At 40.5% G+C, this 27,427-nt stretch overlaps 1 protein-coding gene across 15 annotated transcripts in view; it reads right to left on the bottom strand.

The window, feature by feature from the left end:
* Positions 1–27,427, bottom strand: part of CADPS (calcium dependent secretion activator) — a 610,020-nt gene that overhangs the window by 297,462 nt on the left and 285,131 nt on the right. For all 15 annotated transcript variants that reach the window (XM_089682020.1, XM_089682023.1, XM_089682021.1 and 12 more), the window contains exon 6: positions 25,006–25,127. In XM_089682020.1, the coding sequence (XP_089538146.1) occupies positions 25,006–25,127 (122 nt within the window). The remainder of the gene's footprint in view (positions 1–25,005; positions 25,128–27,427) is intronic.

The following is a 27,427-nucleotide window of genomic DNA, read 5'->3' as shown; positions in this document are numbered from 1 at the left end:
GGGCCTGATCATGACCATGACACACCCCAACCAGACAGCATAGCCAGGTCTGAATATAAGCAAATAAGCTTGGTTATGGCAACGAATGATAATTCCCAACTTCATGTGCCCACCTTATTTCACAGGATGGCATGACTGCATTGTTTTGGGACAAAGAGTAATGGGTAATAAAATATTTTAAAGTTGCCACTGTAACAGAAGGTGAAGAGAAATCCTCTGATGGGGACACATTTTTAAATTCACTACTGGACTCCCTTTCCTAAGTGGTCAAATGAGTGAGCAGTCACTGGTAAGTGAAATTCGGCAGTGTTTCCATCAGCGATGGGCACCCAGGAAGCAACTTTTGATAACAAATAGGTATTTACTCTATGTAATCTATTCTGGATCAGGATCAAGAGAGTGTGATGGCCTTTAGACAGGATCTCCTGCTGCTTCCACTCTCTTGACTATGCACTTTAAAGTGGAATATCACGTTAGCCAGCAAAATGCAGAAACTCACTGCAAAGCTACATAAATAAATTCTTGAGATGTTACCATATGCAGCAACGGGATTAATTTTCAAAACAGCACTAACTTTTCTCATTGAAAAAGCCATTCTTGAGCCAAAGCGACTTTGAAAGGCTGGGATGATAATGTCAGTGTGCTGCAGGAAGGAGAAATGATTCTCTTGAGCTCTACTCATATGATAATTGGATAACAAACGCTAATTATCTAAGCATATCCCTCCCTTTAAGATCTCTCAAGCTTCCTACTGGTCATTAAGGAAAAACTGGGCAGCACAGTAGTTAATGGTTAGCACTTCTGCCTGGCAGCACTAGGGTCGTTGGTTCGAATCCCAGCCACGGCACCACCTGCCTGGAGTTTGCATGTTCTCCCTGTGCTTGCATGGTTTCCTCCCACACTCCAAAGACATGCTGGTAGGTTAATTGGATCCTGTCTAAATTGGCCCTAGTATGTCTATGTATGAATGTAAGTTAGGGACCTTAGGTTGTACGCCCCTTGAGGGTTAGGGACTGATGTGAATGTACAATATATATGTGTAAAATGCTGCGTAAATTGACGGCGCTATATAAGTACCTGAAATAAATAAAAATAAAATAAACTGTTAATGACCAATAGGATGGCTCAGGAAGGGAGATGAGATGGGGTCAATACACCACATGGGAATTTGTGATTAGCACATCCAATAATCTCTACCAAATATTTTGATGTCATTTTCAATGTTCTGATTATGCATTTTTATCACCATAAGTTCAGTTTGTATTGCTCAGGTTTACTGGTTTATATATTTTTGCAACCTGATTGCTAGGCCCATTGGGCAGCAATAAAACTGACGGGTAGTGCTTTCAGTCTGGAAAGACTTACTATACAGTCTAAAGAAAATTCTTGCAAAACTTAATTATCTCCAGGAAGCCATATGGATCGAGAGGACGTAAACCTCTCAGCATGGGCAGACCGTGATCAAAGATGAGATTAAAGCTTTAGAAATCTGATGAAGAAGGAAAATGAATGGACCTCCAGAGGCATTTCGAATATGCGAATTTTAAAACAGTCTTTCCTGTAGTCCATATGGCAAACGTAACTATGAAAGTTCAGCTAAAATATCATTTTTGCACCCATTACAGAAAACCTCTCATCATGTAGGAAAACCTATTTTATATGAAGGTACGAGGCATGACAATTTAATTCCAGGAATGGACTGTAAAAAAATGTTTGCTTACCTATACACTAGCAGATGTTGTCACTTTGAAAATAGTCCTCTTGTGAAGCAACGCACTTTTCTAGCCGACTGTGCCACTGCTGGAAACATTGGCATTTGACGTGGCACACTGGATGTCCGGAATGTCCTTTTAAGGCATTTTTAAATTTTGGAAATAGCCAAAAGTGCTAAGTCAGGGGAATAATGTTGTTGGTCAAGTTTCAGAATGGATTTCTGAGCCAGGAACTCACAAACACTCAACAATCAGGTGCAGGAGCATTATTGTGGTGGAGAATCCACTTGTCAGGCCAGAGTTACGGTCTTTTCCTCCAAACAGATTCCTGTAACCTTTTTAGCATTTCCAAGTTGGTTGACTATGATCTATGAACTCATAGTAAACTATCTCCTTATGATCAAAAACACACTGGCATGGCTTTGAACTGAGAACGAGACATGCATGCTATGTTTGGGCGAGGTGAATTCTTTGTTTTCTACTTCTTGCTCTGGAGAATTGTTTCTGGATCATACTGGAAACACCATGTTTCATCACTGTATCAACCTTATCAAACACTTCTGCATTCTTCAAAAGTTCAGATGAAATTTGAAGACAACTTTCTTTCTGATCTGTCAAGATTTGAGGCACCATCATTGTGGAAATCTTTCTCATTCCCAAATCCTCTGTTAGAATCTGAAGCGCTGTTTCCCTGTTTATGTTCAATTCTTCTGCCATCATTGGCACACTCAATCTTTGATTTGAGCGTACAAGGGTTCACACTTGCATCTGTCCTTTGCGTTTTAGGCTGCCTGCTTCTTGCGTCATCATGGACAGCTTCCCACCCTTCTTCAAATCGCCTATACCAGTGGTCGGCAAGCCGCGGCTCGCGAGCCACATGCGGCTCTTTACCCACTCTAATGCGGCTCTTCTGTGTGCCGGGCGCCTGCTCCCCTCCCTCCTCTCGGTCGGCCGCTCCCCTGCCTCCTCTCGGTTGGCAGCCCCAAAAGTCTGCGCGGACCTTTTAATCCGGCCCGCGGATGTGGCTGTCAGGATGTGTGTAGGCGGGGCAGCGTGCCGAACGTGAGGGGAGGGGAGCTAGGCTCCTCTCACAGTCCGCCCTGAAGACCCGAACGGCGCGGGAAGACAGCGAGAGGAACGCAAAAGGTAAGTGAATTGACACGGGGGACTTGGCTTACTAGAAGGGGGGGGGGGATAGTACTGTGGGGGATGAAATACTATATGGGGGGATGAAATACTATATGAGGGATGAATTACTATATGAGGGATGAATTACTTTATGAGGGATGAATTACTATATGGGGGGATGAAATACTATATGAGGGATGAATTACTATATGAGGGATGAAATACTATATGGGGGGATGAAATACTATATGAGGGATGAATTACTTTATGAGGGATGAATTACTATATGGGGGATGAAATACTATATGGGGGGATGAAATACTATATGGGGGGATGAAATACTATATGAGGGATGAATTACTATATGGGGGATGAATTACTATATGGGGGATGAAATACTATATGAGGGATGAATTACTATATGGGGGGATGAAATACTATATGAGGGATGAAATACTATATGAGGGATGAATTACTATATGAGGGATGAAATACTATATGAGGGATGAAATACTATATGAGGGATGAATTACTATATGAGGGATGAAATACTATATGAGGGATGAATTACTATATGAGGGATGAAATACTATATGGGGGGATGAAATACTATATGAGGGATGAAATACTATATGAGGGATGAATTACTATATGAGGGATGAAATACTATATGGGGGGATGAAATACTATATGGGGGGATGAAATACTATATGAGGGATGAAATACTATATGAGGGATGAAATACTATATGAGGGATGAATTACTATATGGGGGATGAAATACTATATGAGGGATGAAATACTATATGAGGGATGAAATACTATACGGGGGATGAAATACTATACGAGGGATGAAATACTATACGGGGGATGAATTGCTATGGGGGATGAATTACTATATGGGGGATGAATTACTATGGGGGATGAATTACTATATGGGGGATGAATTACTATATGGGGGATGAATTACTATGGGGGATGAATTACTATATGGAGGATGAATTACTATATGGGGGATGAATTACTATGGGGGATGAATTACGATGGGGGATGAATTACTATATGGGGGATGAATTACTATGGGGGATGAATTACACTATGGGGGGTGAATTACTATATGGGGGATGAATTACTATGGGGGATGAATTACTATATGGGAGATGTATTTTCAGTTTTAAAAATGTGGCTCTCAAAATAAATTTCAATCATGGTTTTGGCGAGATTTGGCTCAGTTGAAAAAAAAGGTTGCCCACCACTGGCCTATACCATTCAAAAACACTTGATTTCTTCATGAAATGTTCACCATAAGCCTATTGTAACAGAGCTAAAGTTTCACTTATACTTTTGCCAATTTTTATGCAAAATTTTATGTTACTCCAGAATCCTGTCACTAATTTTACGCCAACAGAACAATGCACACACGTGTTATTTTTTTCAAGTGTCAACTGGTCTGTGACCCAGCCGAGTGCAAGTTAGAACATGTCAGAAGATGCTTGGGTGCGAATGGCTGCATGACTCACCACCACAGTGCTCCACCATGGGCATTCCAGGAATTAAATTGTCACACCTCATATATTGCCCATCACATGCTTATAAAAACTATATGTGAAGCCACCCAAATGGTTTTGTTGGTGCCCCCTGTGTTATAAGCCTGGTTTACCCTTGATTTGAGACTGATTATTCTATGAGGGCTTGGCCATACACATGTAAATTTTCAGATGAGAATATTCGTGAGAAAAATAGTATGAAAATTCTGTGCACATTCAATGAATGGACAAATGTCATTCAAAAATTGTCTTTGGCTTTTAACATTTTAAAATGAATGTAATTTCTGAACGATAACCACATATATTGGCTGAAAATTCATTTGATTGAGAAAAGTTTCTTCCTGCCCCTTCGAATTTTCCTATCACTGCCGTCGAAAAAGAACATCGATTTGAACCCACTAACGATTAGAAAATCAAACAAAATTTCTTGAGCGAAAATGTATATGTGTATGGCCAGCTTTAGTCATACATTTATGCTCGAAGCTGCATGTAGTGTCTGTGTTTAGATGTGCTTATACACAGATTGTAGCATGTTGCCTCATATTTTTATGTGCGTTAAGCAGTCACCCCAAGTGTACTTTTTATTTTTCTGTTTTGTTACTTTAAGCCCCATTGATGTGTCAAACCTCTTTAGTGCTTTAAAGACCCGTATCCCTGCCTGATATGATTTTGTGTGCCTGAATTTTGCTTGGAAGTGCCTTAAATACCCTTCTCAGCTTTCTGTGCTCATGCTGCAATACTCTGTGCTGAGAGAGCTGAGTAACAGCTACACCTCTCACCATAAGTGTCCTCACTCAGGCCTGTATTACAAAGAATGGGAGGGGGGGGAGGTGTCTGACCTGTTCTGTTACTGAGTGCTGATTACTGACTGCACTAGGTCTAGCTTTGGTACCTACTGGACTGCACAGTCATATTCACACACCCTGTATAAATGCTGTAAAAGGAAAATGGAGGAATAACTAGGAAAATGAAGGTTTCCAGTACAGGGTGTATCTGACCAGGGGCGGACTGACAACTCATGGGGCCCCGGGCAATAGAGGATCATGGGGCCCCTGTGTCCTTGCCCAAACTCAAAAAAAGCCTATGAAAAAGGTACCAGGGGCATCTCATGGGGCCCCCTACTGACCCCGGGCCCTCGGGCAGTGCCCGAGTTTCCAAATGGTCAGTCCGCCCCTGTATCTGACTGCATATGCATTTCTGTGACTTGACTTGGACTTTCACTGTTACTTGTGCTATCATAGGCAGAACACAGGGCAACATTTTAAAGTGCTTTCAATCACAGAAATAGCCAATGTATTAATGACATGTTGGGTGCATCCCTGTATCTATAAAGACTGTTGGTGGTAGGTTAAATTAATCCATTTTTACAATCAAAAGTTGGTTTAAAGTGGTTTTAATTGTCATGTGTATGGACAGGACATGAGGCTCAGCCTTAATGAAGGATATTTCAACTCTGTACTGCTCAATACACAAATATTGCATCCAACACCACTACTACTACTGTATGTAGAAGACAGTAGACTGTGGATACGATTCTGTGTCATCCTTCCCTAGACACTCTCAACTCATTTTCAGCAATTGACGTGCATTACAGAACAAGGATTACAGCTCTGCCGGATGCCTGCTCCCTGCAAGAAATGTAAGTACTTTATCAGTAAGCAGCACATTGGCTTTTCCTCTATAGCTCTGCAGTCTTTGAACAATGTCTATAATGTGTAATGTGAATAGTCTCTGCCAGTCTCCCAAAGGGCTTGTGTAGGTGGGCACATGGGACATGTTTTCAGGTGCATGCAGCATCCATATTTGAGATGCTTCTACGTTCCTCCTGACCTGCTTCTGAGCTTCTTTTGTATTCCCATTGACTTGCATGAGGACAAAAGCTGTTCTGACACAAGTAAATGCCTGTGCTCACAAGCCCCACCATGGCAATCTGTCCAGTTTCTCTAGCATCTCTGTAACCTGTACAATGTATGGCAATGTCTATAAAATGGATAAAAGTCTATAAAGAGAAGACATACTCTGTACATTACTTGCAATCTTGGAGTGTTAAATATCAGTCTGTTTGCATGGATATAGGCATCTGGTTACCTTTTCTCGAAGGGATTGATAGTAACTCTAGTATTTAAAGTGAATTTAAAAAGGATTCTGCTCCAACATTTACAAGCACAGTATATCAGGTCCAGGAAAGGAAATACAACATATTGAGCGGGTGGCATAGGTGCCTTCTTCTCCTCAGACTTCAACTAATGCTTAAAAGAATAAGGTACGATGCTGCAGATTTGTTGGACTCATTGTCATATCTGCCCTTTCTGGAAAGAAATTCTTCAGCCTATGTAACCAAATTATTTGAATGACTTGGTGGGAATTTCCAGAAATAACCTTCCTTTCCACTCTTACAGGATATCCACTGGAGGTGAAAAGGGACCTTTTTATGATTTCTCCTTTCTGCAGGTAGGGCACTGATCCCTAAGCATTGAAGGTCACTATTCTACAGGTCAGGGAGTGGGTCAATGCACTAAATAATACCATGAGAGGAACTATCTGCTCACTTGGTTGACTAATATCAGAATTTTGTTGGCATATGAAGTACATAGATCAAATTCTCTTATTCGTCCATGCCATTCTCATCATCTCCAACTTTTTTTTTTATATAACCTAGTTTTGTATTAGAGATTTTCTGCTGACATTGCATAACTCACCCTGCTGGACCCCCCACTCTCCCTTCCTTCCTCTCCATTATCTGCTCTATCTGGTCTTCACTCCATTATCCAGAAGCGGTAGAGGAAGTGGCCCCCCAACCATATATAAAACCCTGATTGCTTGATTCCTAATATCATATTAACATTTTCAAAATGTACAGCTCTCTGTACACCTTGTTTCTTGTAATGTTTTTGCCTTAGATGTCTTTATGTATTTCATGATGGGGAAACCTGCCTCCCATCCATGCCTTCTTTCATGCTTTGTGTTGGTTGAAAAGTAAAATAAAAAAGTATTCTGCACTCTCTGACCATAGTTTTATTCCATAGTTTACTATTAAAATCATATAACAACACAAATTGTGAAAAAAGTGTCATTATAAAACATGCAAAAGTCCACTTTCATGATGACGGCAAACAAAATCAAATCCTGCTACTGTGAATCACAAGTCCCAAGACTCCTTGCCATGATGATAGTGATCCACTACCAATAAAAAATCAAACTGCTTATTGGATTCTTTGACCTCAAATCAAAAGAGGTCAAACAGAGCTCACACTCCAATAAACCCCAGAAACCCCAGTCACGCTGTAGTATAGATAGCCAGATCCTTGTTTTTACCTTCTGCCAGATAAAGTGTGTTTAAAGCAAGATCATGCCCATTTGTTTTCTGTATCATGATTCCCCACAGAGGACCAAGGAAAGGATGAAGGGACCATAGTGTATTAATCCGATAAAACTGCTTTATTAAAAACCAACATACTCACAATGGGAGATTAATAGAAACATCAAACATTAATCACATATTGCCCAGCGGTGCACGCATGCTTGATGATGTCAGTGCCAAAGCCCCGCCCCTATGTGTTTTTATGTAGATGTCATCAGGGGAAAAAATGGGATACAGATGAAATATTCCCTAAATCCAACAAGTGTGTCTCTATCCAACGTGGATAGACTTTCTGCAATGTGGGCATTTTCTCTAACTCTCTAACATGGCAGCCTTTCCCTTATGGGCCAAACTTTTTCTGTAATAAAGAAAAGTACATTAATTTGAATTAGTTAGAATTAGCAGTGAATCTGTGCAATTCACTCAGAACTAGAGTTGGCCTGGAAGCCAGAGAACCACTCACCAGTTCAACATTCAGTGCAACACAGTGCAAATCAGCTTCCCAAACAGGAATTCCATGCTTTAATGGGATCCTGCTATTAGCAAAAAATGGGTTTTTGAGAGAGACACCCTAAAAGAAGTCATTGGCCTAATAAGGACATAGTATACTTCCATATTTGGGGATTTTTTTTGTATTAGGTCAGTGATGTCACATACAGAACAGGTAAGTGGTCTTCTAAAACACTCTTTCTCAGCTAACTATTGCATTGGCCAATTTGAATATTTACCTGGCTGAGAAACAAAATTAAATCCACCATGCTGAATCACTGATGGAGTGGATTTACTATATATCTCTACCAGGGGCGGACTGACCATTTGGAAACTCGGGCACTGCCCAAGGGCCCGGGGTCAGTAGGGGGCCCCATGAGATGCCCCTGGTACCTTTTTCATAGGCTTTTTTGAGTTTGGGCAAGGACACAGGGGCCCCATGATCCCCTATTGCCCGGGGGCCCCATGAGTTGTCAGTCCGCCCCTGATCTCTACTAAGTAACATCAGCAATCCACACTGGGTTGCCTCTAGAATTAGCCAGGAGCTAACAAAAACTAAACAAAAAGCCTGCTGATAGTGGACTAAAAAGGCAAGTGAAGTCTTGTCCTCTCCTGATTTAGATGATGGCATTATGCAGTAAAACAAAGAGGTGGCATACTTAGTCCTGACATAGTTGGGAAAAAATAGCAGCACACGTCCCATCCACTCACTGAAATCAATAAGAGTATATCTGACACAGAGCATAAGAAGATGGACAGGAACCGCTAGGCACACTCCTGTGAACACTAGCAGTCTTCGCACTAAACACTACCAAAGTCCATCCAGAACTACCCTAGATAGCCAAAAGTTTATGAACACACTGACTATCACAATTATCTATATGGCTAATTTTTCAGTATGTGACACTCCTCCAAATGATTGAGTTCGGGTGCTTCCAGTGAAGTGTACGAATAATGCTACAGCATACAAAGAGATTTTGGTCATTTGCCTACTTCCAACCTTGTGGCAACATTTTGGGGAAGACCCTCTTCTGTTATAACATAACCGTACCTTTCAGGACCTGGATCATCTGCTGGTGGCACTGTGCTTCCCAGAGTGGAAGGTTATAGTTCTAGTGCCCACCAGCGGGTGTCTCCCAGTAATCAGTTTCCACCTGATGCTGGCTACTGGAAGGGTATTTAGTTCATCCTCTACATTTTCCTCTCACTCCAGTGTTTTGCAGATATTGCTAGCCATTTATCCTGTTTCTGCTGTTGATCGTACTCTTTGCCTTGTACCTATACCTAAACCCTTGCCCAATACCTATACCCTGAACCCTGCTGCCTTGTTCCTACTCACCCGTGTTCCCGATCTCAGTTTTGGTTCTACTTTTTCATATGTTCCCTGCACCTCCAGTTTTACCCTGATTTTCTGTGTTCCCCATTTTGTATACGAGGGGCATTCAAGTCAAACTGGGACTTTTGACTTTATATAATAAAGGAACTAATTTCAAGGAGTAGAAACTGCATTTATTTTTCAACATACTCTCCAGCTACATTTATACACGTATCCCAGTGTTTTACTAATGCCTGGAAAGCTTTGGCATAGAAAGATTTGCCAGTATACCCGAACCATCCTAGGACAGCCAGCTTCACTTCGTCATCAGTGCTGAAATGCTCACCTCCAAGGAACTCTTTTAGGGGCCCAAACAGGTGGAAATCACTCAGAGCAAGTTTTTTTATGGTTTTTTTTTTTTGCATTTTGATTCTGAAGTGAAATGATGTGCCCAGGTTTCATCACATGTAATGATGCAATCTAGAAAATCTTGGCCTTCCCTGTCAAAACGCTCCTTCAACGCAGTGCAGACTTTAACTCTTCTGCATCAGACAAAAGTGGAAAGCGGTCTTGGTACTCATCGTGCACTAACTTTTCAAAAATGCAGATGTTTGTGAATGATTGTGTTCACTGTTTCCACAGAAAGATTTGTCTCTTGTGCATTTTCACGACAGGTTATACATCAATTATCCAGGATCAGGCATTCCATGCGCTGAATGTTCACAGGAATATCTGCTGTGGGCTGAGAACCACCACGGCCGGGATCATCACTGACGGACGTACAGACCTCTGAAACATTTACACTATTCAAATGCCTTACTGCAACTGAGAGTCCCATCACTGTACTGTGTTTGAAGCCTTCTATAGATATCTGCAGGTTTTACACCTTCCTTCACAAGAAACTTCAGCACCACACACTGTTCCATGCACGCACTAACACTGTTGTCTGCCATCTTGATTAATGGTCTCTAGACTGGTCCACGACATGTGACCTGCCTATCAGTAATAGGACCCACTTGCCACTTACAACTGCATGTAGTACCACCACACTAGCATCCCTTTTCATACCTGTAAAATTAAAAGTCTCGGTTTGACTTGAACACCCTCGTATATTGCATATAGTTAGTTCGCTAGTTAGGCTTTCTGTTACTCTGTTAGGTTGTTTTAGTTAGGTATTTTCTCACAGGGTTTTTGGTTCACTTATATCTTTATGTTTGTTGTTTGCTGGTGTTGGGATGGATTTTGGTTTCAATAAATCTTAAAAATACTGTATGTGGTCTGGTCCCAGTTTCATGAGTGTGGCTATGCAGATTTGGCCATCCCTGCTGTTGATTCCTGACAGTGCCACTGTGCACAAAGACATCTCCATAAAGACATAGTTTGATGAGTGTAGAGGAACTTGAGTGTCCTGCACAGAGCCCTGACCTCCACCCTACTGAGCAGCTTTAGGATGAATTGGAATGCCAAATGCAAGCCAGGTCTTCTCGTCCAACATCAGCACCTGACCTCACAAAAGCTTCTTGGCTGAATGGGAACAAATTCAGACAGGCACATTCCAAAATTTTGTGGAAGCCTGAAGTGTGGGAGATCGTATTAACAACAAAAGAAGGGTAGGAATCCATATTATTGGTTATGTAATGGAATGTCCAACAAGCTCAGAAACTGTAGGTGTTATAATCAAGTGTCCACAAACCTTTGGCTACTTAGTGTTCGTATGACATACAATCATGATAATATGGCAAGATAAGCACAGTATCTTTCAGATACTGCTAGCCATTTATCCTGTTTCTGCTGTTGATCGTACTCTTTGCCTTGTACCTTTACCTAAACCCTTGCCCAATACCTATACCCTGAACCCTGCTGCCTTGTTCCTACTCACCCGTGTTCCTGATCTCAGTTTTGGTTCTACCTTCCCATATGTTCCCTGCACCTCCAGTTTTACCCTGATTTTCTGTGTTCCCCATTTTGTATACGAGGGGCATTCAAGTCAAACTGGGACTTTTGACTTTATATAATAAAGGAACTAATTTCGAGGAGTAGAAACTGCATTTATTTTTCAACATACTCTCCAGCTACATTTATACACTTATCCCAGTGTTTTACTAATGCCTGGAAAGCTTTGGCATAGAAAGATTTGCAATATGGCAAGATAAGCACAGTATCTTTCTTTATCTGCTCCACAGAAGATCAAGTAAAGTCAAGCATATAAAAATGTAAAAATTGCCTAAAGAATGCTTTCTTTTCAATTTTAATTAATCAAATGAGTGCTCTGTGAAAATGAATAGGTTAAACATACATCCTATGTTGTGCAATCCAGCACTTCTGCAACAATGGCTAAAACACCACCTACCTAAACATGCATTTACGACTTATTTACAATGACAAAGGAATACAATCCTTTTCGCTCCATTAACTTTCTGTTCACATAAAGGTCTCAGTGTGAAGGACTAAAGCAAAATTGTCCTCTTCGGAATAGAAATTGTTGTTTGGATTACAAAAGCACAATAACTTGCCAAGAAATCAGGCAACAAATGTACCTAGACTGCCTAAGGTACTAATTAAGCTACATTCTCTGCAATGAAAGTGGTTCATTAGAGTTTATGTTCATTTATGCTATGCAAACTGCTAAGAAAGGTCATTGTACAATTCTGCCACAAGGTGGTAGCAGAACACCATATACACCATAAATAACAGCATTCACTGTATTTGGTACCTCTTACAAGTCAGAGCTGAGAGGGTTGAGGCTTTTTTATTTTGCTGTTTTGATGAGTCTAAAGCACCTGGGTTAGCCCAAATGTTAGCAGAAACAGAGACTGCTACTTTACAGCTTTATGGGAGATAATAACACTATAAAAATCATTAGACCAAACCAACCACTGGGGCTGCCAGCTCCTTCCTTTAGAACTGAGAACATATAAATTACACAGGTTCAGTGGCTTGTTAAAATAGTAATTAGATCCACTCAGTGCTTTACATGCATTTAATTAGTAACAGACCCCGTGAAATTTATATGTGTTCATTTTTAAATGAATTGAGTTGACAACCTTGACTGTACTAAAGAGCCAGGGCTCCATCATACCAACTGCATTGAACTGCATCGATCTGCACAGATCAACACAGGCTCAATGCTAGGGCAGAAAGAAAACAATGGTTTTCTATGTACCCTGTTCAAACCAAGCGCTGCAGTCATGCTGCATTTTTATGCACCCACTGCAGCTGGGGTGTGTAGACTTAAATGAAGTGACTCCTAAAGTTAAAAACAAAAGAAAATTGTAATTAGTGCAATACATTATAACAACACATTACATCGCTTCTACGCAACAGATACCAGCCTGCAACCTTTTAGTGTGGCTCCTATGGGCTCCTTAAAGATCAACTAGCATCAGGCCTTGAAAAAAGGACTGTGATTGGCTGATCCTGCTTTTCAGCAGAGATCACTTGACAAGCGCCAAGTCCTTCAGACGTGTTCAGTGCTGAAGAGAGCTTGCAACTACATTTTCTCCCAAATAAGAACAATTTTATTAGGAGGAGTATTAAAAAAAAAATTCACAGCTATTTGTCTCATCGAACCGCATGTACATTCATTTTGTGGGATTGGGGACAACATCAAATGTTTAAAAAATATAGTGAAGATCCTCCTGCGCTGCTAAGAAACAAGGTATCTATATATAAGCAGCTATCATCTCTTCCTATACCTATCAGGATGAAACAATCGCTCCATTTCCTCAAACTGAACCTTTCCAAAACCGAGCTCCTGATTTTCCCCCCAGCCCGTGCACCCCCCCCCCCCCCTCTCCATCACGACCAACAACACCACCATCAGTCCCACCCCAAAAGCCAAAGTCCTAGGTGTCACTCTAAACTCAAACCTGTCCTTCCAACCCCATGTCCAATCGTTGGCAAACTCATGCAGACTCCACCTCCGCAACATCTCCAAAATACTTTCGTTCCTAACCCCAGACACTACTAAACTACTCGTTTACTCCCTTATTATCTCACGTCTGGACTACTGCAACTCCCTTCTCACCGGCCTACCTCATCGCAGACTATCCCCGCTTCAGTCTATCCCGAACTCAGCGGCCAGACTCATCCACCTTACCAACCGCTCCGCTTCTGCCACCCCCCTCTGTCATTCCCTCCACTGGCTCCCGATTGCCCAACGCATTAAATTCAAACTACTAACTTTGACGTACAAAGCCATTCATAATGCTGCCCCAAACTACCTCACCGAACTGATACCCAAATACCACCCAACCCGTACTCTTCGCTCCTCACAAGACCTCCTACTTTCTAGCTCCCTGGTTTCCACCTCCCACGCCCGACTGCAGGACTTCTCCAGGACTTCCCCCATCCTCTGGAACTCACTACTCCAATCCATCAGACTGTCACCTACCCTCCTCACCTTTAGGCGCACCCTGAAAACCCATCTCTTCAGGGAAGCCTACCCCTAACCCTCACCTAACAGCCGATCTTCTCTCCTCCCACCACTCCATCCCCCACAGCCACTTCCTCCTGTACCACTATCCCCTCCCTCTTAGATTGTAAGCTCGAAAGAGCAGGTCCCTTGAATCCCTTGTGTTCTGTTTTGTTACTGTATTGTCTCATGTTCTGTCCCCCACTATAATGTACAGCGCTGAGCAAACCTTTTGGCGCTATATAAATACTGTATAATAATAATAAAGTGGTGCAGCGTATATCTTATATCCTATACACAAAGGGAGTAATGACCATCTAAAGCATATATCGTTGAGTACAGATCAGTAAACAAAAATAAACAGTAATATATACCTATAAATATGTTAGATCTGGCAGGATATCTCAAGTGGTAAAGGTGCAGAAAAAACATGCAGACAAAAACATATGGTCCTTTAGGACCCAATTGCGTGACAGAAACCTGTCCCTCAATGGGACCAATCCCAGATATTCAGGTGTAATATACACAAGGTGGGTCCCTATGAAGGGATATATAATAGAAATAACAGGTGCTCAGTGTATAATACAAATCTGCTATAAAACCAAGAAGAACATTCCACCTGGGAAACAAAATAGCCTAATAACATTTGATGTTGGTGCAGCGCTATCTTACATCCTATACACAAAGGGAGTAATGACCATCTAAAGCATATATCATTGAGTACAGATCAGTAAACAAAAATAAACAGTAATAAATACCTATAAATATGTTAGATCTGGCAGGATATCTCAAGTGGTACATTAGAGTTTACACTTGGTTTTATAACAGATTTGTATTAACACTGAGCACCTGTTATTTCTATTATATATCCCTTCATAGGGACCCACCTTGTGTATATTACACCTGAATATCTGGGATTGGTCCAATTGAGGGACAGGTTTCTGTCACGCAATTGGGTCCTAAAGAACCATATGTTTTGTCTGCATGTTTTTTCTGCACCTTTACCACTTGAGATATCCTGCCAGATCTAACATATTTCTAGGTATTTATTACTGTTTATTTTTGTTTACTGATCTGTACTCAATGATATATGCTTTAGATGGTCATTACTCCTTTGTGTATAGAATATAAGATAGCGCTGCACCAACATCAAATGTTATTAGGCTATTTTGTTTCTCAGGTGGAATGTTCTTCATTCATACAGAAAGAGGAAATTAAGAAAACACCAAATTATGGCCATTAGATGAAGATTATGATCATAATAACTTATTTACTATGATTGTCAGTTCCATCTAGCGGCCACAATGTGGTATTTTCCTGATTCACTCTACTTGGTATGAATAAATAAAATGGCTTAACAACATTTTATTTTAGCCCCATTCACAGAAAAAGAAAGTAAACGCAGTTTTATAGGTAAAATACTGTTTCTTTGCAATTTTTTTTATAAATACACTCATTGTGTATACTTTTACAGTGTATTCAGTATTATCTTTAGATTCTTTACCCATCCCAGAAAGACTGCTTTATTTAATATTTGAAAATATAGTGCTTCAAAATTCTTGTGTTACCAAATGCTCCTCCTAACGCCAACAGCAGCACACACCGCTTACTGGACTCCCTTTAGTCCCCTGACGACATTGGTTATGATGAAATGTGCAGAGCTGTTGGTGACGTCATCATGCCCGCTGACTGAGTGTATTGGTGTTTGTGGCGGTTATCTCTTTGGTTTTCCTTGTGAATACCTGATGGTGTTTTAAAATAAAAAGTTGCCTAGCGATATTACACTATCTTGGCCTATGTATCTTCTTTATTTATGGGATGCAGAGGATTTATTGAGCTATCTGCTGAGTAGATTGCTGTTCAGAGCACATGTGGACGAGCCCTAAGGGTAAGTGTGTTGAAGCAAGAGACTCATAAGCAACTAAATTGTGACACTGGAAACTAGTCTGGGATGTGTTTCTGATACATTTTTTAAGCATTCAAACCAACAATAAAGACAGGTGAACATTGCTCTGTATGATCTAGCTACAAAGTTCAATACTGCTTTCCACATCCACCAAATATACTTCACAGAAGCAAAACCTAAACTGACACTAAATTATATTCTTATTCTTCAAAAATGACCCATACACATCCTCTATGTAATTGCCCTGATATCTATTTTTCATGAAATGGTTTCTTACTGTGTTTTTCTGCCTCCTTGTAACGTCCTCTGTGAGCTCCAAGACATTTCCTCTTCCTACTGACTAATGTTTGTATGAAATAAGTAGAGCATCGTAGCTGTGGCCATGTGCATTGCCCTTTGCACACTACAAATCCCATAGTTCATCTTGGGATTGAGCAAAAGAGGGTGGCTGCATTCCTACATACAGTGAGACCACTCAGAATAAAGGTAGCCATTCTCTAAGAAAGCAGCAAAAAAAAAAAAATTGAAAATTTGGAGGAGACTGCGAGCAATAGAAGGATGGAAGGTACTTTTTTGAGTTAAGAATATATACTTGAATATTTTTTTTTTTTAACCAGAGTTTTGTGTCACTTTAAATGCCTCTCTGCACCAGCCATAAAGAAACAATATGTTCACTTTGAGGTTAAACTGAGGGATTCTACATCATCCTCACAAGCTATCTAACTAATAGACTTATCGAGTAAAGAGTTTTTTTTCTTTCAAAGTGCTAATCCTTAAGTGCAATAACTCATAGCAATCAATCACAATCCATCTTGCACTGGTCTGGCTTCAGCTGATTGGTTTCTAAAGGTTACTGAATTTAATTATAAAAATTGCTGAAAAAAGACATTATTTATGTGATAAAAAATTGTAGCAGCTGACATACACTTGGGAACATGTTTAAAAAAATGTATACTATGTGTTCATATAATTATTGTCTCTTTCCATATGTTCTTTGTCAGTGTCGTTCTCTAGCAGCTATAAATAAACCACCTTGGATCTCAATGTCATTTTCAATGCCACACGGGATGAAGGTACTACAGAGAGGTAGAAAGGCATACCTCTAATGGAAGAAATGCATTCCAAATATGCTGCATATACCTTCATCTCACAATTCCATATAATGAACCCATTGTAACCCAGACATTACTGAAATTCATATATTACTAAATTCACTATATTGCCCAAAATATTGGGGCGCCTGCCTTTTACCCAAACATGAACTTTAATGGCATCCCAGTCTTAGTTCGTAGGGTTCAGTATTAAGTTGGCCCACCCTTTGACAGTTGGCGACTTCTGCGCACTGTGCACTTCAGCATGCACTGACCCCGCTCTGTCATTTTACGTGGCCTACCACTTTGTGGCTGAGTTGCTGCTGTTCCCAGTTGCTTCCACTTTGTTATAATACCACTAACAGTTGACCGTGAAATACTTAGTACAAGGGAATTTCATGGATGGACTTATTGCACAGGTAGCAACCTATCACAGTACTACACTTGAATTCACTGAGCTCCTGAGAACGACCAATTCTTTCACAAATGTTTGTAGCAGTCTGCATGCCGAGGTGCTTGATTTTATACACCAGTGGCCATGGAGGTGATTGGAACACCGGAATCCAATGATTTGGAACGGTGTCCCAGTACTTTTGGCAATATCGTGTATATATATATATATATATATATACTCAACGGCCACTTTATTAGGTACACCTGTTCAATTGTTTTGTGACACAAATTGCTAATCAGCCAATCACATGGCAGTAACTCAATGCACTTAGGCATGTAGATATGGTGAAGACGACTTGCTGAGGTTCAAACAGAGCATCAGGATGGGGAAGAAAGGGGATTTAAGTAACTTTGAACATGGCATGGTTGTTGGTGCCAGACAGGCTGGTATGAGTATTTCAAAAACTGCTGATCTACTGGGATTTTCACACACAGCCATCTCTAGGGTATACAGAGAATGGACCGAAAAAGAGAAAATATCCAGTAAGGGGCAATTGTGTGGATAAAAATGTCTTGCTGTCAGAGGTCGGAGGAAAATGGGCAAACTGGTTGCTGCGATGTTCAGATGGTAGGACCAGAATTTGGCATAAACAACATGAAAGCATGGATCCATCCTGTCTTGTATGAATGGTGTAGGCTGCTGGTGGAGTTGTAATGGTGGCCGGTGAGTATATATATATATATATATATATATATACACACACATATATATATATACACATATATACATATATATATATATATTACTGTGCAAAGGTTTTAGGCAAGTGTGAAGAAATGCTGTAAAGTAACAATACCTTCAAAAATATACATTGTAATTGTTTGTTTTTATCTGTTTAAAAAATGCAAAGTAACCAAAAAGAGGAATAATCTAAATCCAATCAATATTTGGTGTGGCTACCCTGTGGTTTCAAACCAGCATCAATTCTTCTAGGTGCGAACAGTGCTTGTGCACACAAGGAACTTTTAAGGAACTTGGCAGGTAGTTTGGCCCAAACATCTTGAAGAACTAACCACAACTCTTCTGCCTGTTTTTCCCAGCATTGAGGACACCATTGATCAGGCAACATTGAGAACCATAGATACAGTGGTCGGCAAAGGAAACTTAATGCGGCAGATGAAAGACACATCGTGCATACTTCCCTTTGAATTTGGAAAATGTCCAGCAGTACCCTCAGTACAGAACTGGTGGAGATCAGTGGGACCCAGGTACACTCATCTACTATCCGGAGAAGTCTGGCCAGAAGTGGTCTTCATGGAAGAAAACCTCCACCATACCACTGACATGGAAACAAGGCTAAGCACCTCGACTCAACTATACATGAAAACATAGGAACTGGGTTGCACAAAAATGGAGTTGGAGATTTTGGTGTCCTCAATGCTGAGAAATACAGGCAAATACATATCCATCAAGCCATACCATCAAGGAGGTGTTTCACTGGCCCCAAATTTAATCTGCAGCAGGACAACAACCCCAAACATACAGCCAATGTCATTAAGAAGAACAAAAAGTCCTGGAAGTGATAGTCTGGCCCACTCAGAGCCCCGAATTCCACATTGGGTCTGTCTGGGATTACATGAAGAGACAGAGGGATTTGAGACAGCCTACATCCACAGAAAATCTGTGGTTAGTTCTCCATGAGGTTTGAAAATAACCTACCTACCGAGTTCCTTCAAAAACTGTACCCAAGTCTACCTAAAATTGATGCTGGTTTGAAGCCAAAGGGCAGTCACACCAAATACTGATTTGATTTTGATTTTTCTTCTGTTCACTCACTTTGCATTTTGTAAAGTGCTAAAAAATTAAAACATATTTTTTTTTAAAGCATTCTTACTTTACAGCGTTTCTTCACACCTGCCTAAAAATTTTGCACAGTACATTTATAGATAGATAGATAGATAGATAGGTATAGATAGATACATAGTATGCATGCTATGTTTTTGTTTATTGTTTACTTTTTGTCCTAATTTTTGTAATCTTGCTGGTCACATCTAGCTTATAATGTGCTAGAAGGAGACAGTTGGATTTTATGACACCATGCTATTGATGCAGTATCTTAAACTACCACTAGATGGCGAAGGGCATATATATATATATATATATATATATATATATATATATATATAAATATATAATTATTATTATTATACAGGACTTATATAGCGCCAACAGTTTGCTCAGTGCTTTACATTATGGAGGTAGACAGTACAGTAACAATACAGTTCAATACAGGAGGGATTAGAGGATCCTGCTCCTTGGAGCTTACAATCTAGGAGATATATATATATATATCGTTAAAGCTTACCAATCTAAGAGGGAGCAATTATTATTTTTTTTTATATAGGTAGTGCTAATCGCACAGTGATTTAGAAAAACAAAGGGAGACAATCCAGTTACAAAAGAATTGAAGACAAGTGGGTTACGAAAGCCCTGCTTGTGAGAGCTTTCAGTTAGAAATTGTGCACACAGGTGCTTGCGATGCTTGACGTGCTGCATTTGAAATGTGTTAGTGTTCTGCATTTCAGGTATGACTTTTATTTTGCATAGTTATATTGGTTCAGTTTGGACCAAATATACATAATATGTGCCATACCTGTGGGATCCCTGTGGAAGCCATCACTGCAGTAAGTGCCACTACAACAGGGATCACAACTGTTCCATTTACAGAACACCTAATGGATGTAAGGCATTCTCTGAATGGAGGAGGTGAAGAGGCAGGGCAGTGATGTCACAGTCACCACCTAGTCCAATTAGAGAGAGTCTTGCATTCACTGAAAAAATACAAGGTGTTCTGTGAATGGTGGACGTGCCAAGTGAATGACCCCCTGTGTTCAATATGAGGCAGTATAGCCACTCAGCACAAAACCTGAAAGCTAGTAGCAATCATTGCAGTAGTGTAACCTGCTACTTAGATTTCCAGTTTCACCAGGTGTGGATCCCTCAGGTATGGAATATGTATACTGGTCCATGCTGGACCAAATATAACTGTGCAAAAAATTCCATACCTAAATGGAGAAGTCTGAGGTATATATATTGAAAAAACCCTTCATACTCACCTTTATGCTGTAGCTGTCCCACTTTGGCTAACACAGGGAACTTACCAATCACATGACCAATCACATGACTGATGATCAATCAGCTCTCAGTCTGCTTAGAGCAGAGAGCTGTAACTGTCTGTCAACGCTCTCTGCTGTCATCCTCCAGCACTCACAGGAGTGTCAGGCTACAAAGGGATCAGGCTGACTCTGGTTCTCAGCTGTGCACTGAGAGGTGGAGCCAGCTGTCAATCAGGCAATCAGAAGAATCTTGACAATATTGTCAGGATCCTTCCAGAGCCTGCAACATCAGCTGATAGTGGGCAACAGCCCATTGTCAGCTGACTCTGGGTCACACGAGAACAAAATATAAATGCACTCCTGTGACCCACAAACAAAGTTTTGGCCATACTTCTCTTTAAACTTCAGCTTTAAGCGCAATTGTTAATATGAATTAAAAGGTAAAGATCAGAGTTTTTATGATGAATTATATTGCAATTTTCTAGAAGTGTCCTGTTCTGTTCACTTGTGTTCATTCATCTGCTTTTATTTTTTGTATTGCTGTTAACTTGCAGTGTGTTTGATATGAGGTTGAGGTTCCCCTACCAGAATGATTTTGTAAAAATCAAAATAAAATAAAAAGTAAATTTTTACTTCACAGAAAAATAAATGCCGTTTAAAAGAATGATTCAAAAAAGTGAAATCTTTTGAGTTTTCCGACTGCATGACTTTTACAAACATCTACCCTTGTCAGCGACTTTGATATGAGAGCCTCTGGTGTTCCTGGCATTTCACATCCCCCATTAAACATCTGCACTGTTCCCAAAGTTCCCATGTTTGATCTGCTGTTTCAGGGCACTAGAAATAAAAGTGCTTTTCCATTCGCTGTGGCTTCTTAAAAGAGACAACTGTAAGAATCTCTGAGAATTAGCCCGAGGCTCTATCAGTTCGATTGCTTCATCAGGGAAAAATGGAGGTTGTGCCTCTGGCTCTGGAGACTGGAGAACGTCCCTGACTAATCTTTGATTATTAATCCTATGTCGGTCTTTTACTAGAAAGTTTTCATTACAAAGACATAACTGTGCAATAAACCTGCACTTTTTTTCTCACAGCAGGTTGTGAGGACAAAAACCAGGGGGCCAATTTAGGGCCCATTGGCTGAGTATGGGGATGCCAAAGCGCATGTAGTACAAACATGTCCTCCAGCCAAGCCATTGTATCATTGGGGAACATGAGTCAATACTCGCTGATACGTTTCTAAGGGCTCGTGTTGATGGGCATTATTTTCCTTTGAAACACACATCAAATGCAGATCAGTAAGATCTTATTTACTTTAAGGGCTCGTTCACACAGCAGCCAGGAGGCAGTAAAAGCAAGCAGCTGAACCACAGTTTTACTGCCCCCTGACTGCCCACCTAAACTTCGAGCAGACAAACTGCTCAGGGCATTCAACAGGCAGCCAAGTGAATGAGGCTGTGCTGCAAGAAACCTGCAACGGCACGCAATGCATGCAATTGCAGCGTGGCTTATCGACATTTTGAGGATTAAAGCAGGCAGTGAGGAGGTGACATAACACCTGCTCATTGCCTGTCAAAAGCAATCCACTGCAGATTGCTTTTCATAGGGGCAGCAGTATAGCCAAATGTGTTTAAGAGCCCTAAGGGTCACATCCAGTCTACTACAAGGTTTTATCTGGCCAGCAGCAACCCTGACTAGCTGGCTGTGGATGAGCCATCTGTGTGTCTTAAAATGAAGACCAGGGTTTTAACTCCCATTTAGTCAGCCATGAATCTCCTCCAGTCCCCAGAGCAGATTTAATCCCTCCATCAGCCGTAGCTGGTTACTAGGAATGCCAGCAACCTAGCAACCAGTGATATGTTGTCCTGCCCCTGTATATACAGGAGGACCCGACTTCCTCTATCCAGACCTTTGCTTTCTCCTGGCTCCTGCCCTGCTGATCTGCACCCTGAAATGTAAAGGGTGACTCTGTGGATCACACATAGACATAAGGGGCAACTCTGCTGGGCACACATGGACGTAAGAAGGACCTTTGCTGGATACTTGTTGTTGTAAGGGGGGGTCTTGAAAAAACTTTTTTCTTGCCCGGTAAATATTTGCAAAATATAAATTGTGGCCCTCATACCAGAAAGTTTGGAGACCCCTGAGTTAGAAAATGAAATTAAGAACCTGACTGCCTGTTTACAGTGAGGACTCCTGGCTGATAAATGTCCTATTTGAGGGCTATTATTGCAAGTTAAAGGGTCACTCCCTCCAAAAGAAATATCTTAGTTGCACATAGAGTGTGGCGATATCCTATGTCTTGTGAGGTCTCCAGTGTAGAGCTTTCCCTATCATGGCAAAAGTAGTAGTATTTTTGTGTTTCTACTTTTCCTGTTGCATTGCATATGTAATTAAAATCCAACAGGATGAATGGGACTCTTATTGACCTGGAACACAATCTCAGCACAGGGCCCCAATGAGACAATGAGGAATCGGCAGATGATTGACCTCACCAGTTACCACCAGAAAAGTTCACCAACAGCTACAGGTGGAATGACCCTTCCTAAAAATACACGATAACCTTCATTCTCATCAACGGTCTTTTCTCTTTTCTTTGTGTTATTTTTTAGCATCTAACCGGATTAGCTGTTGCATTCTAGGTTGTATCTATCTGCAGAGGGTTACGATGGAAAGCAATAAAATGTGAAGTTATACTGGCAATTATCTTGATTGCAGTGATTATAGCAAAGATAACCTTTGGGAAAAGCAAACATTATGTCACTATTAAAGACACAGCTAATTGTTTTAGCAGGTTTTATTTGTGCAAGCGTGTATTAGAAAATACGGGCTGAAATAGCTTCTGGATTATATTTATTCCAGTGAAATGTCAGATGGAACATTTATATGATAGCGCAGCTGGTTCTCAGTTTGTCACTGGTGGGTGACAATGCAGGTTAGGTTTTTGCCAGATCTCCAGAGAACCCAATGTTATTTATGAATTACTTAAGAATAATGTTACTCCGTGTATTTATCCAGGTAACTTAAGAAAGTTTGTAAACTTATTTATTTCAGGTACTTATATAGCGCTGTCAATTTACACAGCACTTTACATATATATTGTACATTCACATCAGTCCCTAACCCTCAAGGGGCATACAATCTAAAGTCTCTAACTCACATTCATATACTAGGGCCAATTTAGACAGGATCCAATTAACCTACCAGCATGTCTTTAGAGTGTGGGAGGAAACCAGAGTACCTGGAGGAAACCCACACAGGCACAGGAAGAACATGCAAACTCCAGGCAGGTGGTGCTGTGGTTGGGATTTGAACCAATGACCCTAGTGCTTCCAGGTGGAAATGCTAACCATTTAGCCACTGTGCTGCCCACTTAAACCTTTGCTTTTTTTGCACGCCCTTGCTACCTGAAGAGTTGTCTTCAAATTCTAAATTGTTCTGAATTCTGAATCCCCCTTTTGATTGTAAGGCCTCATGCACACTGGATATTATAAAAAGACACCATTAGCGTTAGCTGGTGTTAGCGAGTTTTGTCATTTTTTTTGCGTTTTTGCATTAGCGTTTTTCAGCGTTTTATAGGATTTTTTAGTGTTTGCGTTTTTATCAATTTTAGCAAAACCATACTCCCACAAAAGCTTGAGGCTCAAAAACACCACGTAGTCATGTTTTTCAGCGTTTTGCAGTATTAGAGTGTTTTTACAGCTGAACAATTCAAGTTCTGTTTTTCTTCCAGCCAGAAAACGCCTCTCCCAAAAAACACTGATAAAAGCCTATGTGTGCATGAACACATAGGATAGCATGCTGGGTAGTTTTCTGCTGTAGAAAAAAAAAGCCTCATGCTCAAAACAGCAGCCGTAAAAACACCTAGTGTGTATGAGGTCTGAAAGCAATTTTCAGATACTTTCAGTATTGTATCAGCTTTTTACTCTCACTGACCATCAAGCCTGGGGCATTGTTTAGTGTCAATGATGCTGTGGCATTTATTACTCACATTGGCCACAGTCCAGCCCTCCTACAGTCTGAAGGGCTGTAAACTGTCCCTTTGTTTAGAAAATTTGGAGACCCCCGCACTAGACTATAAATATTTTTTGCAGTTTAACAGGTTTTTTTTGGGTCATTTTTGGTGCAACCAGCACTGGCTCAAACGTGTGCGGCTCTGTGAACCATGTTTTGCATGGGCACATCGGCCCACTCATTTGATTGAGCTGCAGCATTTGAGAAAATCCCAGCCCGCACGGAAACCGCAAGTGCAGTGCGGTTCCCAGTATTTGAAACAGCTGCTGCAATTTCCAGTGTGTGTGTATGCCATTAGGATTAATGGTACCTACATGCATCTTCTGCGTTTTTCTGTGCATCTGGCTGTGGGAACAGGTGAGGGCCCGTAGCAGGCACCACCTGCACAAGTGTGAACCAAATCTTAATGTACTACACTAACAGCTATGTACAGTACCTATAGAATATAGAAGAATATTTATTCTTATGGTGTCATTTCTTCACACACAGCGGTATTATTACAATAAACAGTAAGGAACTTACGTTGGTTTAGAAGCTTCTGCTTGGTCAGTCTGCAGCTTTTCACCTCCTTCCACTTCCATTGTACAATACACAATACGGTTTGGTGCCAGAGACTTCAACCCTTGGACTTCCATTATTACAACCTGGAGGTAAATACATTAAAAAGGATCACTTGAAAGGAAGATGAGTGTGTAGAATATAGGTGCAGTGTGAGTTCATCTATCATCGACTGCAATAAGCAAATATCTAAATGGTGGCTTTAGCATAGGGAGAAAACTATTGAATCACTTAAGAAGACACGTGGCCGCTCAATGAAGTTGGACAAGAAGTGGTTTACCTTAAACTGTGTAAGGGCAGTAAGGACATGGAACTCTGTTCTACAACTGGTGGTGTCAAAGGGAAGTGTCATTCATTTAAAAAAAGAACTCAGTATACAGGGATAGGGGAAATGGTAGAGGCATAAATACATAACCACACAAACAGGTTGACTCAATGGACTGGTGACTTTGTTCAGCCTTATCAACTATGTAACTATATTTAACTATGTAGCTAGTGCCGCCTTATTTCAATCAACAAGAACTATAGATATCATTTTTCTTGTAAGCTGTTTTATAGACTAACACTAGTGTGGACAGTTTTATGTGACTGCTGCCTCATTACCTTGTGACATTTGGTGATGTCACAGCTATGCAGCTCACTGTTCTGGCTGGGGAGGAAAGTGTACCTGATGACCTGCAGTGCAAGGATTTCCCTGCTTCCAATCATTCTGTAGATTTCTACTTTCTACTTCTCACCTACCACTTCTTGATCTTTACTCCAATAGTCATTAGATTACAGGGGGCAGCTGTGATATGAGGATAAGGCTGCCTCCACACAGAGACAAAGCGCAGAAAACACATGATAAATAAATAATGGGAAAAAGATTAGTTGCAGGGAGCCTAACTGGCAATACTGGTGACTAGTTCTTTGTCCTGTGTTTGCCTTTTTTGGCACATCTTTCACACCTTTTCACACAATGAATATACCCATATACAGACCGGTTTTAGGCCACATTAGGTTGCATTAGGCACAGTTTGCAGTAGACTCCGCAGTCTCCTTAGATATCAATTGAGAAGAACATGGAACATTGCTAGATGATCACAGTTTATGAGTACAAGTGGACACCTTGTGATTTTTCTTTTGTCCACTGATGACTTGGATGTCAAGAATATTTATCAAATGTCCACATATTTAAAATTAAGCGACACAGATAGATGGCCATATACTTCAGAAAAGGAGGTCCATCCCCAAGTCTTAGTCAAGTGGCCCTATCTCAATGTGCATTACTGGCTTTGATAAACCTCTGAATCTGGAATAGCTTTGCTATTTGCTAAATCCTCATATTAGCTTCTACACAAAAAAAAACACACTCACAAAACATTATTAGCGTAAATACAGTCAAAACAATTAAAGTTGTTAAACAATTAAATGGAGTCTGTTCAACTATGCTTAGCTTGATAAACATTTGATTAAAATAATGTATAGAAGTTCCAAAAGCTGTCAACAGAACTGAGTGTAACTTGCAGCCAAACGTTCAATATGTGAATTAACATTTCCTGCTGACTGTGCGTTCAGTCAGAAGTCATTTCATTGCACGAAGCAAAAGATCAAGAACTTTGTCAGCTGAATGGTTTGGAAATTAATTGGTATGAGGAATCATTTAATAAACCAAATAGTCCTTATGTAAGGAGTGATTATTTTTTACAGCAATTACTCCATCTTCATAGTTTGGAGTTTGCATGGCTGATGTTTAAGTTTATACATGTAACCTTCATCTTTCCCATGGATTTCACATATTCTGCTCTACAGAGGTCATTGAAGAATTCAAGGAAATTAAACGAAAGCTAATGTAGAATCAATGGATTCTCAGTTCTGTCACTTGTGATGCATTAAAATTTTCATTGTCAGCACATTCTCACAATTCTATAGATTAGTCTATTTCAGAAAGAATGAGGGCCTCCTAATCCAAGTACATCAAAAGGGTAACATTGGGGTTAGGGTTGGAAATAGTGTTTGGGTTGAGGTTAGAGTTCGGGTTTAAATAGGATTGAAGAGGTTGGTACTTGATCTTCTTGGTGAAAAGATCCTGAGGTTGGAGTCCAGGATGAGAGTTTATTGGAAAATCAAATATTGTGGTACGTTTTTAAAATAATTCTGTTAACATCAGCATAGTCTGTTAAATTTATCAGGGAGTTAAACTTAGAATGAAAACTAGTGTTAGAGTTAATGTCAGTTTTTGGAGTTTAAGAATTTGGTACTTTTTTGTAATTCTGTAAAGTATAACACATACGGTATGTTGTATAGTAGGGGACCTTGCAACAGATCTCTAAAACCTGACAGTTGGTTCATCCGTACACAAAACTCTGCAGCTTTCCCAGGCTTTAGAACAAATAATTTTGCCTAG

Source organism: Staurois parvus, unplaced genomic scaffold (genome assembly GCF_062004578.1).
Source record: "Staurois parvus isolate SC_StPar_1 unplaced genomic scaffold, SC_StPar_1.0 ptg000283l, whole genome shotgun sequence".
Classification (NCBI taxonomy): domain Eukaryota; kingdom Metazoa; phylum Chordata; class Amphibia; order Anura; family Ranidae; genus Staurois; species Staurois parvus.
The sequence above is the reverse complement of the archived record's forward strand: the minus strand, read 5'-3'. Positions and strand labels throughout refer to the sequence as shown.